Source organism: Dufourea novaeangliae, unplaced genomic scaffold, assembly GCF_001272555.1.
Source record: "Dufourea novaeangliae isolate 0120121106 unplaced genomic scaffold, ASM127255v1 scaffold49, whole genome shotgun sequence".
Taxonomy (NCBI): domain Eukaryota; kingdom Metazoa; phylum Arthropoda; class Insecta; order Hymenoptera; family Halictidae; genus Dufourea; species Dufourea novaeangliae.
Genome location: NW_015373928.1, coordinates 899,300 through 917,713, shown reverse-complemented (window position 1 = coordinate 917,713; position 18,414 = coordinate 899,300). Strand labels below are relative to the sequence as shown.

General features: G+C 43.8%; 1 protein-coding gene across 3 annotated transcripts in view; it reads right to left on the bottom strand.

The window, feature by feature from the left end:
- Positions 1–18,414, bottom strand: part of LOC107195105 (transcription factor SOX-5) — a 184,079-nt gene that overhangs the window by 32,958 nt on the left and 132,707 nt on the right. For all 3 annotated transcript variants that reach the window (XM_015584882.1, XM_015584883.1, XM_015584884.1), the window contains 2 exons: positions 8,586–9,308; positions 1,324–1,543 (listed from right to left, as the gene is read on the bottom strand). In XM_015584882.1, coding sequence (XP_015440368.1) covers positions 1,324–1,543; positions 8,586–9,308 — 943 coding nt within the window. The remainder of the gene's footprint in view (positions 1–1,323; positions 1,544–8,585; positions 9,309–18,414) is intronic.

The window sequence follows — 18,414 nt, the reverse complement described above, 5'->3', positions numbered from 1 at the left end:
AATTATCGGCTATTGATAGCTCCCTTCCGATCTCGGCAAATTCGTTGCACAGATTTAGAACATCTCTCGTTGATCAATAAATCCCGCGCGTACATCGTGATTATCTTTGGCCATAGTCGCAATCGCGTCCAGTTTCAATTTTGTATCGGTTATTCCGGATTGGCAACCCCGCGGTGTTTCGAGACAATTAATTTTCCCTTGGCGGCCTCGGTTAGCCGAAAATAATTTCGTAGGTAGAGAAAGAGACCTGTGGTGCCTCGGCGTTTACACTTCGTAAAGATCCATGACTCGCGTAAAGTACCAGTTCTGTTCCAGTCACGCGATCCACGCAAGAATCGGACTTTCATTTATCCCCTCCCACCGGTTAAAGACGTCGCGTGTTGATGGCTCCACAGAATGTATCATAATTCACGTTCAGGTGTTATTATCGAGGTTATCGTTCTTAAACCATGACCTTCTGGAAAAACGATCAGATACTCGCTCGACCCTCAAAAAAACGAACTACAATGTTTACTAAAACATTAAACTTATTTCTCAATAAAAAAAGGCTTACCCTCACAAGGGATGGACCCGAACTGTTCGACTTCGATTTCAACGAGGTTTTGTGAGATAATAGTACACAGATTCCTAATAATATACGTGAAATATTAGGCGTAGACACTCGATAATTTTAAAGATATAAACAATTAAAATTACGAACCTTTAAGATATCATATGAATACAAGTTAAACTTATCGTTGGCAAAGTGAAGCAAAAAATATTTCGGTGAACGGGAACCGAACACAGGCCCTCCGATTTACCAGCCAAACAACCTTATACTATGCTATATGAATACAAGTTAAACTTATCGTTGGCAAAGTGAAGCAAAAAATATTTCGGTGAACGGGAATCGATCCCAGGCCCTCCGATTTACCAGCAAACAACCTTATACTATATACTTCGATAAGTTTGATTTATATTTATAGTTGCATCTTAAAGGTACGTAACTTCAATTATTTATACAATCAAACTAATTATCGAGTGTATATACATAATATTCCACATAATATCATTAGGACCTGTATACTATCATTTTACAAAACCCCGTTAGAGTCTAAATCGGACAATTGGGTTCCTTCCCTTGTCAAATTGAAATTCCCAATGGCAATAACAGTATGACGTCAGGCCTTATCCTAGTCCCCAAATCAAATCTCTAATACAACATAAGATAGAGATAGTATCCTAATTTTATCAGATCAAAATGAGGCAGTAATCATTTAGAGGATTACTATTACCGCTGAAATACACGAGTGTCCAAGTTATCATGAAATATAGCTGTCTTACCTTCCACTGATCTTGCTCTTGCAGCAATTGTTCCCTGAACAGTTGCAGCTGCAGTATCATCTCGGATAGTCTTCGTTCCTTCTCCGCGAAGCTTTCCGCGCACAGCACCCTGTGCAGGGCTGACGCTCCGTCCTGCTGGACCTGGGCTTCTGTGTTCTGCATCCTCCCGGAGGCCGGGGGTGAGGGCGCCACGCTGTTCGGTACGCTGGCGACGCCTCCGCTGGAACGTATAGCATCGGACCCACGGTCAATTACGTTTCTATGGGTGGTGTATAAGGGAATGGTAGGGGTGGGGGTAGGTGGTAGAGGGATCGGTCGTCGTGCCTTGTCATTTGTATACGCTGCAGGGCGGAGAGAGGCTCCACTGGGTCGTAGGTAGATCAGCACGGGGGTACAACACGAGACTATTCGCGTGCGAGCAAGAGCTTCCAGGCGTTCCGGAATGGGATGGTAGTGTGGTCCACAGCGTATACAAGGCTGGGAGCCAGGTGAATAATAGATAGGGTCGCGGCCGTGCAATCACGGCAGGCCGAGTGTTTGCTCCCGTGATGGGGGTGTTCTCGCTCTTTCCTTCCCGGCCTGACCACCTTTCCCTCTCTTTCTCTCCCGCCTACCACGGATTTTTTTTGCTTCCCCTCCCCTTCCTCTTCTCCTACCCCGAAGTGCCCTCCCGGTGATCCGCCCGGAGCTCTCTCGTTCCTCTTTTATGCCGAGGAAAATGGACCACGAATAAGTGATACGGACGCATTGTACCGTGACCAGCCAGCACACGATGGGCTCTCTCTCTCTCTCGTTCTTTCGACGAGCGACGCCAGTGTGATCGTGAAGGACGAGATTCAGGACGAAAACCGCCTCCACGGTGGGCTTGAAAGAACGACGGGGCGCCTACGAATCTGGGGCAATATACGTTTCCGTGGGGGTCGTGTATGGGGGTGTTGCTTATGGCGTCACAGGGTCACCGTTAAAGGGACCGACGAATTTTAAAGACACTGTCCTCCGGGATGCGGTTATCGATGAGAATATTTTTGGAAATCTGTGTCGCGTATTTGAAGTATTTCGATTTTTTCTTCTGGATCAATGGAAATTCGATTGCATTAAATAATGAAGAACTAGACGTTCGTTACGATTTTAATATGATGTATAGTACGAAATATTGGAGAACTTCAATCAAACAGAGAATAAACCGTGCTATATAAATTAATAAGAAGTGAAGCGCTATGGGCAACATGACTTTATGAGAGATATAAGAATTTTATTGCAGTATTTACTTAACAACCTTCTTCGTTTTTTATTCCCAGGATTACTCCCGAACGTCGAATAATACGACAATCAGTGGAAAGTAATAATTGTGGATGAAAGATCGTGGCTGGGAAGTTTCAAATTAAGCGAACGATTAGAGGTAGAGGGCACAACGAAACAGGTGGGCGGATAAGATGAATTCCGCATTGTGCCTGGGAATTTAATTAGACGTTACAGTGTACACGTTTCTTGCGGCTCACCGTACCGGGAACAAAAATCGTGCATCATGAAACCGTTACTTATCGAGGAACGTCTTTTATCCTTACACGCTCATGAAAGGCCCTTGCTGTGCGTGGCTTTCTTTCAGGCGATAATAACGCGCGGTGGGCGGCTACAAGATTCTATTCGCGCCTGTTGACCTCAGTATCAGGCAACAAAAGGCTCATTCTGTTACTATTATCATCGCGATGGCAAAGACATTCGTAGGATTTAGCTTTCTGCACGGCCAAAAATATACTGTCATCGAGTTGCTCCTTTTATCCCTACGATTTTACAGTTAACATCTATTTTTGTATATTCCATGGTTGAAAATAAAGTCACGTAACGCATTCATTGCGTGAACGATCGACGAACAAGTTGGATTTTTTGATCGACGAAAAGGACAGGTTGTTCTAATAACTGAACCTTCTAAGTAGGTCATTTTCTGACAGAAGAAAGATGCATTCATTCGTTCTACACTGAAAGACACAAATATAGTGTAATTCGGTTCCGGAAGTGGTTATATATCTACTAGTATTCACCTTATACATTAGTGGCAATAAAGACAACGCCTGATGCGTTTATCTTTTTTATGTAATTGTAACTTTCGGTATTACATATTTTGCTGATTGCGGAGTGCCTTCAAATGATTAATCAAGTATGTATCTCCGCAGAAGATTAACAGACCACGAGGATCTCCTCCAAATATTTATACAATAATTACCGCGAAACAGATTGTAACATAATCTCGGCCACGTTTAATCAACGATTTTTCGTTTCTTTTAGTCGAGAATGTTTTTTTGTAAATCGCAAGCAGAGTTAATTTAAGTGGAGTACACTTCGACCGGGCAATCATTATGAAATTGATACTTTTATCTTGGTTATGTGTACCGAGCATATATCGTTAATATGCTCGCACACGCATGCCACGCATGGTGGAAGTTGGCAAGAAGATATAAGTATCGAAAGTGGAGCGTGTAATAATAATGCACGCGTTTTTAAAAGCAACGCGCCAGTTTTAATTCCGCGGGTGCGTCTCTATTTGTGGAGCTTCGCTTGCAATCAAGGAGCATAAGGTTTCCCTGCTCGACTGTCATTCTTTGGAAATGATAGAAGAAAAGATAGAAAGTGATAAATTACTGTTAATAATTTTTCATGTAAATCTTAGAATTTGTGTCGCAAGATTTGTTAATACTTTTTGTTAAGAGTCTAAAGTTTTAGATGCAACGTGAAAAATCTACATTACAGTTATTAAACTTCTAGAGTTCATCGCACGAAAATCAATATTTCTTCTACAGAATTTTTTCAAAGGATGTTTCCTTCGTGTTACAGAAAATCGATCTATGCACACGATTAAGTGCATCTCTATCTTCATTACTTCTACTTGTGTTTGTGCTTATAAATACTGACACTGGCCTATTTTGCCTCCTATCAGTCGTAGTGGCTTGCTTAACCCTCGGCTCCTATCGACGTACACGATCGTACTGTACAATTGAACATTATGTATTTATAACTTCACAATCGTCTTCATCCAGACACATGAGTGACATGCAAAGTAAAGCAGATAGTGTTCCACATGAGATACTATATGCAGAAGATAAACTTGTCGTCATTGCAAAGATTCGAAGAATCAAAGATTAAGCTAGATCGTGTTCCTTTGACACGTCGAATATACTTCTGTATGCGATAAATTAAGTTATTCTGGATACTATCTATTATTGGACACTGTCTAGTACAAATTGTACGACAAGATTCATAACTGGAGACGACCAAAGATAAGAAATATAAAAAGCACTACTTCCTTCGTTATCTGTCCGCCAGCGGTACGAAACGAAGAGAATGTATCGAGGTATTCATCTATCTCATTCCACTTGTCCCTACGCATATATATTTTCATATAATAAAGTCTGTTACTCGACACCTAAACGCAAGTAGTACAAGTCAACCGTATAATTTTCATCCAGGTTCTGAAAGAACCTTCTGATTCAAGTTTCCCAATTCTGAAGAGAACCAAATGTTTGTCGATGATCACCAGTCAACCAGAAATAATGTACACTTCATCTTATCTCAACCAAAACGAAATTAAATTCATGCCAATTGAAAATTACGAAATATTCTACCAACTCGAAAATTAAATAAAATTCTAGTGTCTGATCCCAGCTTATTCTCATCCACGTTCCCAAGCGCACCAGCGTAAAATCCTTCGTACGCGGTGGATGATGATTGAGAGAAGAGAACGAAGGGACGATGATTCCCGTCGAAAGCCATGCGTCACGGCGTTCATCGGCCATTACGAAGGCTGCAATTTACTTGAAAACCGCGGATAGCGATCGACCGTTAAACAAGTATTTTCGAGGCGAATCCCGTTACACGTAGCGGCACGGGGGTGGGGGGTCGGTGGAGGGGAATCGCGTCCAGAATTGAATGTATTCCAAAAAAGCGGGTGAACGTCGCGGTAAGTGCGGGTTTGTCGTACAGTTGGCTGAATTTTGGAAGAATTTTGGCCCCGGTATCGGCGAGCGAGGCGGTGTGGGTAGTCGACTGGCACGATTCTGTCCGCTCGTTCACCGTTGCCAAGTTCACTTTACTTTCAATGATTGCGCGTGTTCCCTCGGACCGCGTTCTGTTACCGTTTCGGCCATTTTTCCGAAGCTATTCGACATCCTTCTCGATTCATGTTGACGAGCATCGATGTTACATATGTTGCCGTTAGAGGGTTTATAGAGGATTGAAAAGTGAAAAGACACGTTGGGAACGTTTTTTGCAGTGGGAAGATTAAAAGAAAATTTTTGCACTATTTGAAATTATGTACCTATACTCTCTTTGTTGATAATTTAATAATTGTTCTCTGGTCGAGACAAATTTACCATTGCTTCTCTAAAATAGCTCCACCCCCGTTGCCTCAGTAGCGAAATTTTTTTACCGAAGATGTACAGTTAATTGAATCGAACGAATGTATTTACTGAAAACAATTACATCTTTATTTATTCCATCGAACTTTACGTGGAACGGTTCGAAATCGACATGGAATCGATTACTGGCAACCCATAATTAGCCACGTGCGGATAATCTTTACTCTGTATTCTCGACTTTGTACATTGTATGCACAGTGGGAACGGAAAATCCTCACGGCGTCTCCGTCCTCACCGATACAAAGAATCAATTCATTGACGGACCTGATTACATAGAGCAATTATTATTACGTGACCGTGCTATATCGTTAAATATAGACTAATCGTTCGTCACGATGATAACTTACACACGCACCGGGGGCCGCTCGTGATAACTTCGAGCCGGTTCTAGTTTTTGCCATGACGTTTTTCGTATCGCGCCGTTTCAACAAAGTAACGAGGAGTTTCTGCATGCAACTATATGATTTTCAAACGAGCGTGACTTATAAATAATGATGCGTAGTGTTTTTCACGATCAACCTTTTCGTCTCGGAAATTAGAACGTCTTCTGTAGTCGATAACGCGTTGCCATTGTATATTCCGCGATACATATTCTATTTTCTTCGTCCTAATCTAAACTCTAGATACGCTTCATAAATTAAAAATAGCGTCTCCAATTGTACCTTCTAGAATCAAGAACACTGTAAACTCAAAAGTTTTATACAGTTCGTCTAAATATTTATTGTCTAAACTGAACTTTGTTTAATTGTCTAGTGTGGTTTGATTTGTAAAAGTCACTAAAAAAAAATTTTCGTCCACCATTAAAATAATCTTCATATGTATCACGAGAACGAGCATTCGAACTTTTATTCACCATTTTTCGGTGGCGTCAGATCCCTTATCTGTCTTTCCGAGACATGTTTCTTTGTCTCGAGCCGAGAGAAGTCCAGATATTTTCAGGCACTCTCTGTGGACCCCTTGTTTTTTTGCCCGGCCCTCTCCCGTCTTCCGACTTCCTTTTCGCCCGCTCGCTTTGTATTTCGGATGGATGTTCGGTAACGAAGAGTCGGTTTACGACGCGGAATCTGTGGATCTTGTCGTTCCCCCGGAACAATGGACGCTTTTGTAGGACACTCGGTGGGGCCAAAAAGCGGGCCGCGGTTGTTATTCACGAATGTACTCTCCGATATAACGGGGAATGGAAGAAAAATCGCCGCTGTAAGTGATGATATATCGGTACGGAAATTAATATTAATTTCAATCTCTCGAAAGAATCCTGAGAGAAGATACGGAAGATTTTTCCGAAGACGAAACTCCCTATTCGTAGATCGAGCTCGCGGTTAATCGAAAATGTGGGCGTTGCTTGAAAATTGTTTCAGCACTTGAGATCTATTTTAGACGAATAACGAACAATTTGCAGCGCGGTTAAACGTACTTAAATTTAGTTTGCTCGCGAGATTTATACCAACTGGATGTGCCATAAAATGGAAGACGCTGACAATCGACAAACATCTAGTCTTGCACTTCCTAGGAAACGATAAAAGAACCAATACATAATGAAGATACTGTTACGTATGAACTATTTGAGAATAACATTCAAAGATTGATAAACGTTATACAGAGCGATTGAAAAATGCAGGTTCGTGGTTCTCTTTTAAGGCATTTTTAATGAGCTAATTTTATACTTATTTTCCCATTCAATTATATATTTGGTTCAGTGTCTGAGAACAGATCTTCGAAGTGTAGCACGAAACAAACCTCGTTTTGGCCGTTAGGCGATAACTGTTTCCGACGATATAAAGGGTACCGAGATCCGCGTTTTTTTTTTTAAAGTTATATTTACCACTTATGTAAGGTATTGAGTACGTGATAGCGCCGCGAAGACAACGGACCAGATTAAGGCTGGACGATTGCAACACCGTGACGAATCTACAATTTCAATGGCTTAGAGCACAATATCGACCAATTAAAAGGAGTGATAGGTTGCGTAACCGATACCGAAGCGATTTATACGTGTTGTACCCAATTTTGCTACATGTTACACGCGATAACATGCAAATATGCATAACTGGAACAAAACTGGTTCTACATGTTTTCCTTGGCTAATAGATGTTTCTCGATGATCATTAACTAATTACCGTCCTCTTTGTTTCTAATTGTAGAAAAGGCTAATGGTTTCCGACCCCCTTGTATTTTCAATCCTGCTTGAAATGCCATATACTACTACTAATAGGTCAAGGCCAAAGAAGCACCGTGTGATATTTTCCGTCTAAACACATCACCGATGACGGACACCGGACTTTCTGTTCACTCCGCGTCGGTCACCGGTGACCGGCGTGCAATACAAATTCCAACGTCAAATAAAACAACCGGCATGATCGAATGAAAGTCAGCAATAGATTCCGCGGTGAATACGGTCTCAATACATTGGTACCCGATTTTTGGGCCCTCTGTAGCTTAAGTCCCGTGACGCAAGATCAACGGGACGCCAACGTGTTAACACATTCGTAACCGGCAACGTAATTACACGTCATTTCAAAATCTGTAACATTTATCACCCGTTTCTCTTTAGCAAGATGATCATTACCTTGATTTTAAGGTTTCGTTAAGTTAGATATTCTCTTTATATAATTGCCTAAAGTTGTTCGGCATTTTTCAAACTTTATCAGATGAAGTCATTAGTTATAAATTATAGTTATTATACATAGAAAGAGAATATGTAACCTAAAAAACAGTAGAATCGCAGTTAGAGATTTTTGAAAATTGTACGCGGTATTCAGCTAAAGGTCTCGCCTAAAATCCCGCCGGCTGCGAATATGTTAAGACATTAACATCCGATTCCCTCTTACATCGTCTAATGTCACCTGAACTAACCCGTGCGCGTTGTGTCCGGTCGGCGTGGACGACGGCGGCGGGGTGATCCGCCTGTTGTTGGCGGTGTCATCCTGCAGCGACAACGACTCGCTGTTCATCTTGCAGGTTAACCTCTTCAGTACGTCGTCCATGGATCTTTTGCCGCCGGGCGTGGCGCTGCTGCCCCCGTTGTTGTTGTTGTTCTGCGTGACCGTGTTGTTGTTGTTGTGATGATGAGGATGGTTCGGGTAGTACGGGTCGACGGTTAGGGGTGTGGGGGGCGAGCCACACTCTGAGGAGCTGGCCGGTTCCACGACACCGCCCGACGATGACGATGTGTTCGTGTGGTGATGATGATGATGATGGTGGTGATGATGATGGTGAGGATAAGGGTAGGAGGGGAGGGTGTCCTGGGTCCCGTGGACGATCCTCTGACGTTTGCTGGTGCGCAGAGAATTCGACGACGGCGATGGCGAGTCCCGTAAATCCGGCTCGCTGGTCGTCGCCGGTGACGAACACCCGGACGACTCGCAATCACCTCCCCTCTGATGAGGATAACACTCCTCGATGCCAATGGGGGTGGTTGGATCTTCTTCACCGACAGCTATCTCGGCACCGGGACCACCGGTCACCGACGAGGTCGTGTCCTCCTCCTCCTCGTTGGCCCCTGTCGCTGTACCCGTGCCGCCCCCGCCCTCCGATAGCTTCGTTGGTGGTGACTTCCTCTTTGAGGACATCCTCAATCTGGAAATCGAAAACGGAAAAAGTTCCAGGTGAGTTTGTCGGCTCGTGTTGCCCGACCGAGTACACAATTTTATTCTCTTTCAATACGCGCGCACGTGTAGTCTAATAGTGAAGAGTATGTAAAGTACGTATGTGTACGTATGCATTATATTCGTCCTATGCATACTCTCCCAAGGCTGTTACTAAACCCGATAATTTATAGATTTTTTTGTTTAATTGCACTGCATACGGAGCACTTTGTTTCCTCGTGTCGCACCGTGGCTAGCCGTGGGACGTTACGTAATCGGTGCAACGAAGTTGTACGCGTTACAATATCGTTCGGCCCCGCAAGGCGGAATTATACTCGCGGACTCGGTATGTGTGCGTGTGTGCGGTAGGAATCTCGTTACAATACATAATAGTAGGTACGATGGTTCACCGGTAGCATATGTCACGGTTAATGGCACATTGCCGACGAGTCCGTTGTAAATCATTCTCCGTGGACAAATGGGCAGGCACAGGAGAACTTTGACTTGTTGCTTATAGAACGGAGATACGAGAGAATGTAGGCGGGGACAATTACCGTGGAGTGTAATTCTGGTGTCTCCACCTACAAAATCGAAGATCATCATCCCCACCTCTCTATTGCCTAAACCGATTTCAAGGATAGACCAGGGGGTCCAGGAGAATCTAGGGACGAGCGAGACTGCGACCTAGGCGACGATCGTCTCCTTACCAGGCGACCCTTCCCGACATCCGTCTGAACTCTATCTGTCGTTAATTTGGCTAGCTCAGTAAGAGGACCGTGATCCGCTCATTTCCGTCTACAAATTACCAAATCTAAATCTAAATCGCGAATGGACGGGGAACAGGCTCCCGCCGAACGAGCCGGCCCGCCGCGGAACCCGGATTACGTAAATCGTAACATGAGGCGCAATAATCAGCGCCGCGATTATTGAGCGTGAATTATTATTGTTGTGAGAGCGTGTCGTAACGTTCTTTCCGTCAATCGACCAAGATCGCGGCGGCAACCGGGTGGGGACGCGGGGCGGGGGCGGCAATCTAAGCGAAATATACGAAGACCGGGCACCGATTATCGCGCGACTGGCGAAACTGAGAGCGAGGTTGCGAGGTCAGAAACAGAACGAACGACTACGCTGTGCTTCTCTGTCGTTTGTTCGGTCCCGAAATCGCGACCAGTCTGCGGTGTCGATTTTTCGAGATCGTTTTACGAGTTCACTACTGGACACGTAATCGTGAACCTTCGTATGTGTTTATAATTATGAGCCCAAGTATACAGGGTGAATCGCTCGTTGCTAGGGTTGGAAGGCAAGCCGCTTGCTTTGTCGTTTAACTGCCGTGACCATAAACGTGTCACCGGTAGATAGCTTACCTCTGCTGAGCAGCCTATGTGTGTCATAGAGACAGAACACTTTAGTATCACTAGTTGTCACTTCAGCATCGCTAGTTCTTACTTTGTTATCACTAGTTTTTATTTCTTATAGTGATAAGTTACCATTTGTTTTTATTTCTTATCGCTAGTTATCGCTAGTATTTATTTCTTATCACTAGTTTTAATTTCTTATCACTAGTTACTCTAGTGATAACGGAGTAAAAACTAGTGATACTTAGTGACAACGGAGTGAAAACCAGTGATAATTAGTGATAACTGCGTAAAAACCAGTGATAATTAGTGATAAGAAATAAATAATAGCGATAACTAGCGATAAGAAATAAAAACTAGTGGTAACTAGTGATAAGAAATAAGAACTAGTGATAACGAAGTAAATTATCCAAGAGTAGATGAATTAAATCGGTGGAAAATATTTGAGGAGGTTTCCAGCTTCTCGGAACGCAAACAAGTCATGGAAAAGTAAAGTTCTCGGGCGTTCCCCGCGTTCTTGGAATCTCAGGAAATCTGCGATTTCCACCGAGCAACAAAGAGCGACGACGCGAGCGGTCTAGGCTGTGTTGCGCCACAATACGCTCTCGGTCTCTGCTTTCTCGCAGCTTCCCGCGTGCACGCGTGACCGACCGGTCTTTTTTTCTCGCGAGACCACGCGATACACAGGCCTCGACTGGGTTATACGAGTGTGCATTTCGTGCACGCGCGCCATCGCGAGGAAACTTGGGACGTCGAACACGTGTTTCCCTTTGCTATGGAGTCGCATGTGTTACATCGCTCGTAACACACCCGAAAATTATTGTAAATACAGGGCAAGATATAGCGAGGTTGCAAAATCGGTGACGGATCAAAGTAAATGAATACGTTGTGGTCCCCGAAACCGCAGAGAATCACCCGAAATCTCAGTCAGGGCAGTTAGAAGTTAGAATGCTTAATACAGGGTCAAAACATTTTAGTTCATGTCTTGTTTAGGTTCTTGTTTGTGATTTGCTGAACCATAACTCGGAAATTAGTTAGGATAATAGGAACTTAGCAAGAGTTTTGTAAATCGGGCATTGACGAAAATTTCGTTACACTAAATGGAGTTTTACTGTATGTACTTTATTCTACAAACTGAATACAGAGTTTTGAGTCCTGAAGAAGAAACGTATGTATCGTCAGTAATATTTTAGAGATCTTGTTGGAAATGTACAGTGACTCATGAATTTGTAGTTATTCAAATTGTATGCACAGTTTCTTTGCTGTATAAGAATTCAGCGGAACAGATGGAACAAGAAAAATGAAAGAAAAAATTGAAACAAAGATAAGGAAGTAACAATCGCGTAACGTGTTGATCAGTGATTCAGTCCGTATTTTCCCTATGAAGATATTAAATTCTTTTTAAAAAAATGTGGAAGTAGTCATGTGTCATTGATCTTTGTAGGATCGATACATCAACCAAAAAGTTGAATATTTCGGTGTGGTGTATCATCTTATCGTATTAGTCATCGATGACTAACTCACAATGTATGAATGAAAATTCTGTCTCGATCAACGACGACCAAAATGGCGGATATATTAAGCCGGCTAGCAAGGTTGGGTCTAGATAGTTGAAAGTCCATCGTGGCGACAGTGACCCCGAGGACACGATAATGATGGAATTCAGCCGAATTTCTCCACTATCTTCGGGACAAACGCTTCTGTCCATTCTTTCTGGCCAGAATCTATCGCTCGGAGCTGGATTTTAAAAAGAGAATCAATTGTTGCGCAAGTCGAGAACATTCATAGTCCGAATGTCCTTCCTCTTAGCCTTTGGCTCTTCAGATAAGATATGTATATGGGAAAAGATGTATTGTAAGTACTATAATACTACGTCAATGTTTCATGACTTCACTAGAAAACTGATACGATACTACGTCAAGGAACTTAAAACTTTTGCAAGTCTGACATTCATACTACTTCGTCGATCAAGAAATAAAATTCGATGATAATCACTGCATAATTACTCTCTCTAAATTGGGGGGTCGATTATGAATTATCGATAAAGGATTTGCAAAAAGATCGTAATTTTCGATTCCATAAAACATCCACTTTACGTATCTTGTACAGTTCCATTGCTTCTCAGAGATTCAATGATTGTTTCTTCTCACTGAAAACCGTCTTAGATGTGAAACATTCTCGGAATGTCGCGCCGCCGACACGAGGATGTCAGCGACTGTAGCGCTGGGCGGCTGTCACGGAGATATAATTTTAAAGAACGATGAGGCGCCAGGTGTCATAAAAATAGTCTCGAGCTTTCTTTTGTCCAAAGGAAAGAATGTGGATGAAATTTTGAAAGACTGTCAGGGTCGAGTGGGCTAAAAATTGCCGGGTACCAGAACGGTTTTACTCTTCAATTCATAAAATATTTAGCGATCTTAATCCATGAGTATCACAAGTAAAACAACTAAAATCAGCTGCATAGTTCACAGATCATTGTTCGATATAGAATACCCACGATTATGTCAGATGTATCCCCACGAAAATTCTATTCCACGCGAGGTTATTCGCCGCTGTTCGAAACGAGCATACGCGAAGGAAAATTGAGCGAGTAACGAGCGTTCGCCGAGATAAATTTCGCCTGGCGGCCGGGCTGTTCTGTCATTGTCACATTGTCCGCTTGGTTCCTACATTTTCATTGTCTAACCGTGACGGAGGGGGCCCCGTTCTGATTTCCTGCAGACCGTTTTTGTCGTCGCGAGCCTGACAAAGTCGAGGCACCGGTATACGTCCCTTGCGTCCTTATACGAGAAGTATTTCTGTCACGGGGAAACAGAGACACAGTGCGCGGAGAGCCGTCTGCGTTTCACGCTCGGCGTAATTGCTTCGCGAAACGCGGATCTAAGCCTAGGCCGAGGGGGCCTAGGAGACGGCATCGGGCACATACAGAGACAGAGGCGAAGAAGCTGGGGAAAAAAAGAATATATTTTTAACCGCCAGATGCCGTCAAGGACCGATGACTGAAATCACACAGGAAAGCGTGTAGAAAATAAGAGCGGCTGTGTCCTGTATCCATTCGGATAAAATTGGTGACAAAATAAATCTCTGTCATTCGGCGAAATGAATCTATTCTGGGTGATATATCGAGGTTAAGAAAAATCTGATTTATTTCAATTGATCATGGATTGTCGAATTAGTAAATCTGTGAATGTTAAGGTTTTTCGAAACTTTCGGGGCGAATTGCTTATTCTTTAATGCGTGTGGCTCGCAGCTGTCGGTAAGGCGGAAGTGGGACGAAGATGAGGAGATCGGGTGGTAGGGAATGGCCCATCCTCCCGCAATAGGAATTGCAGTCTGCGTTTAGCGATAACACAGAAGCAGCCAGTAATATAAAATGCATGCCATAACATTGGTCTCAATGATAATTTATCTATGGAGTAAGTGTAACTGGGATGTTCGACCTTTCCCGATAAGTCGCGTCTCGAGAGCATTGTGTCCAGTCGTACATCAAGCGTAAGCGCAAGATAATTGCGTTTCAGTTTACTATACGCTTCTGGGACCGGGTAATTTCATAATTACTTCACCGATAGTCGTAATAAGACTAACCGGAACACACGATTAATCACCAATATAATCGGGACACGAGCATGCGTGTATTGTTCCCCCCTCCTCTCCAATTGCATCAATTTTTGGTTGGTTCACTTCCCTCCTCGTATCGTCTTATATATATTGGGAAACGAAGTCGTCGTTGTTCTCCCTCGGCTATCGATCGTAATAACAGACCGTCGAGAATTTATCGATATCTTCAGGTACGGATAAAAACACAACGAAGAGAGTAAAAAAAAATAAAACGGGGTTTTAAACCGTCTGATCGATTTTTTAGAAAAAAAAGAAAAAAAGAAAACGAAGGTAGAAAATTTGTTACGAGGACTGGTAACTGTGCGCTTGGTTTTTCTTTCCTTTCGACGAGATGGGTTCGGGAAACACAAAATAAAACGCGGCTCCTTGGTTGACATTTTCATCGGAAGCATCGAATCAAAATGGCTAAGCAAAGGGAAAGGGACGAACAACGAGAGAAAGAGAGAAATACCTGGTAGCTCTACGTAGAAAGAAAAAAAGATTACTCGTGTAATTGTTCATTTCACGAAGTTAACGAATCGGTATCTGAATGAATGGAGATTGAATGGCAGCGAGAGATAGAAAGAGAACGCTTGTAGAACAGAAACAGGGAGATTCGTCGATTTATCTCGCATTCGCAACGGATGAGCCCCATGGTTTATCGATGTCGGCCCGTTATCAGACGCACTACTTAAGAATCCCGCACGATCGGAAGCGCAAACTCTGAACTTCGAACTCTCGTTGCTCGCTAATTTCTATGAATCGAACCGGAACAGAACAGTTGTCTCTGTCGTCTGAAATAACAAATCGAATTCCAGGCGATCATTCTGGATTTCGATTCATCGATTTCTTGGACATTCGATGACAGCCTGTATCAACGTATTTAATTTACTCTTCGCTACGATTTCTCGATTTGTCATGTATGCACAGAAAAATTCCCAAAATACGTAAGCACAAAAAATAAATAAAACATATATACGAATGTCTAGTCGATAAAACTTACAATTAGTATCCTCCTGCGGTCTGTTTCTCACTTCTACATTAATAACAATTCGTCCTATACACGAACACGTAACAATTTCAACGTAACATCGAACATATATCCACACCAGAAGAAACTGTCAACTATCCGTAGCCAATTTCGAACTATGTTCCACGACACTGTCACAAATGATCGACCACCACGACGATCCCACCACCATACACCGATTCACGCAGGGCGCGACGCAACGGAGCACTCGAAAATTAACGCGAAAATCACGGTCTCACAATCTGTTTCTGAATCCTTCCAGGCCCCGTCGAGACCAATTAAAGGGGTCCGCGGTATACCGGACAGTCGAATTTTTCGAGCGGCTACGCGCTCGCGCTGCGAGCAAGAGGACTACGGAGGCAGCAGCGTGTAAGCCGACGCTTGACTTTCTATTAGTGGCACAATGGGAGCGTGGTTTTTTGGGGATGCAGCATCTGTTCGGGCTCAAGTAGCCGTACAGGGGTGGCGGTGGTGTGTTCCAGCGTTGTCAAAGGGAGGGGGATAGAGAGAAAGAAGGAGAGACAAACTCGAAGGTTGGGTGATTCGAGTCGACTTCCGTTACTGGCGAGAAGCATTCACGATGCAGTCCTACAGGACATCTATTAAGAAGGAACACGTTTCACCGTGAAGGTGGACACGTCTTCGTTGAGGAAATTCGTCCTGGATCGTGTGAACCCACGGTCGTGACGTGGAAACAATTAATACCGACAGCTGACGAATCGACGGAATTAATTTGATGAGATAGAGCGTGAAACTAATTCCAAGCGGAACCAAGGGAGAACACTAGATTTTTAAAGTCATTATATTCTCGTCCGCCGATGGAAACGGTCGGCGCCGAGTGCTTTATAATTAAGTCCGACCAGAGCGCTGATTACGTGCTCGCGCGTACACGTACACGAAGGGCATACACGAAGATACTGCGCGCGCTACCGACTAATTTCGTGCTGTCGAAGCCGAGGCCCTTCGAGGCGCGGCGCGTACAATGCCGATAAGAGATCATTAATTTACTTTCTCGTATTCTCTGTCTCGTTATCTCAATTATTTCTTTTGCACCCCCCCCCCCGACCATTCCTCTTGGCGGGATTGCACGAGACAAAAAGAGTGGGAAAAATAATACCAGAGGCGGGGATCGACGTTTACACCAGCTTCGCGGCAGCGACTCCCTTCCGTGGACCAGGAAGGGAAACGGGCTTCCTTCTCGTGTTCGAGGAAATACAAGAAACTTGAATTAGTTCTAATTTTAAGGTTTCGATACAATCACACGGTTCGAATTACAGTGTTTGAAACAATTTTACTTCTGTAAGTAAAGGAAACAGAAGTAGGGAATAGAAAGACGGAAGTCCGATGTTACTATTGGGTCGAGTTATAAGTAACTTGCTTCAAGGATGAAGAAAATATATTTGTTCGGAAAAATTCGTATTACCTGTCTTCGATCGATTAAGAAGTAAATGAAATCCGTTCATTAAGAATAATGCTGAAGAGATTCTAGACTAAATGTAAATTGTAAATCGTCCACGGATGAAAGGAATTTAAGAACAAGGAAGATATTGTCGCTCTTGCATTCCGGTGAAACGAATTATCTGCACAGCTATATCCAATTACCTAAGCTCTATGTAACTGAAGATGGTTAGACCGAAGAGGTCATTAAGAAGAGATTGTTCTAAATAAATTTCCAGGAGAGAGTCTCATACAGACAATCATCGAAGACGGTCCTTTCAGATATGTGTGTGGTAAAAACTCCTACTCTAAGTTCTGTTAACGAGTTTGTGTGTTGAGTAACAAATACGAGTTAACAAATAAAATATCGTGCGGCAGGTCACCCCGAAGCAACAATATTCACGACTCAACCTCGCATCTCCAACAAGAGTATCTATCGACGAAAACAGGAATCTTTTCAGACACGACCACCAAGAAACTAAACAAGAATCTTCAACCAACCCTGAGTGACCCGATTTTCCCCACGTGTGGTAAGCGGCCCCTTTTCATCGACGACTAATTAATCGAGTCCATTAATCGGTCTTCGAGCACGTCTACACGTGACAACGAGGAAGATCACATTCTTCGACAAGCAAAAGAACCACCGTAAAGGAAAAAAAGTAAGGGTGAGTTTTCTTGACGGAAGGATGGTGCGTTCTCCGCGGGCGTCGACGGTCGACCAGGGGTTCTCAGCCAGGTAGGCACGAGATGTCGAAGGAGCGAGAAAACCTTGGCGAGGAGAGAAAGCCATATCGTTAGTATTCTTTATAGGACCGCCGTGGGATATGCTCTACATAATGGAGTCCCAGCTAGCGTCTCTTCTTTTGAAGCGGCGTCGGCCGATCTCTTGTTTATGTATGAGCGGGTGCGGACCACAGGCACACGCATACACACGGTTACCTGGGGGCTCTCTACGAGCGTACAACACCGGCCCATCACTACCACACGACGTCGCGACGCTATCACCGTCGGAGAGACCCCGTCAAGCCACCACCCCGAAGCTCTGTCCCAGCCCGGGAGGACTACAGTCCTCTCTTTCTTTCTCTTTCGTGTTTTCACGACGCGACGAGAAACGCAGAAGCACGACGGCGAAGAGAGAGAGAGAGGAGTAACACATTCACAGGAACCGACAACGGTATACGGGTCTGTCGGCTGCCTGTAAAAGCAATCTTCCGTCAGTCTTCTTCCTTCTACCGAGAATACGTTATCAGCGGACCGCCGAGCCCGTCGTCGCCTCTACTACGCCTTCGAACCCCTTTTTCCTACTCTCCCGTTCTCTTTCACCGGCCACCTCCGCCCGCTATCTATCGCTTTTCCAACGGGCACCGCTGCCGCCTCCTACGCGCGACCGCTGAATTTCCTTATTTCTATGTGGGCACAGAGGACGCCGCGAGAGAGAGAGAGAAAGAGCTTTGAAAAATCGCTGGATTACGCGTCAAGGCCTCTCCTCGATGCTTCTCCTTTTCTCTTTTTTTTTCTCGGCTCGAGTTAATGTATTCTTTTAGACGCTGTTCTCTTGGGTATATACTTGAGTATTGTCTGCTTTGTTTCGATCCTTCTGAGATGCTTTTCGTAATTTTGTTACGCTCACGATGGAACAAGCAGTGTGCCTACTTGTGTAATGACTTAAGAAGTTTCGC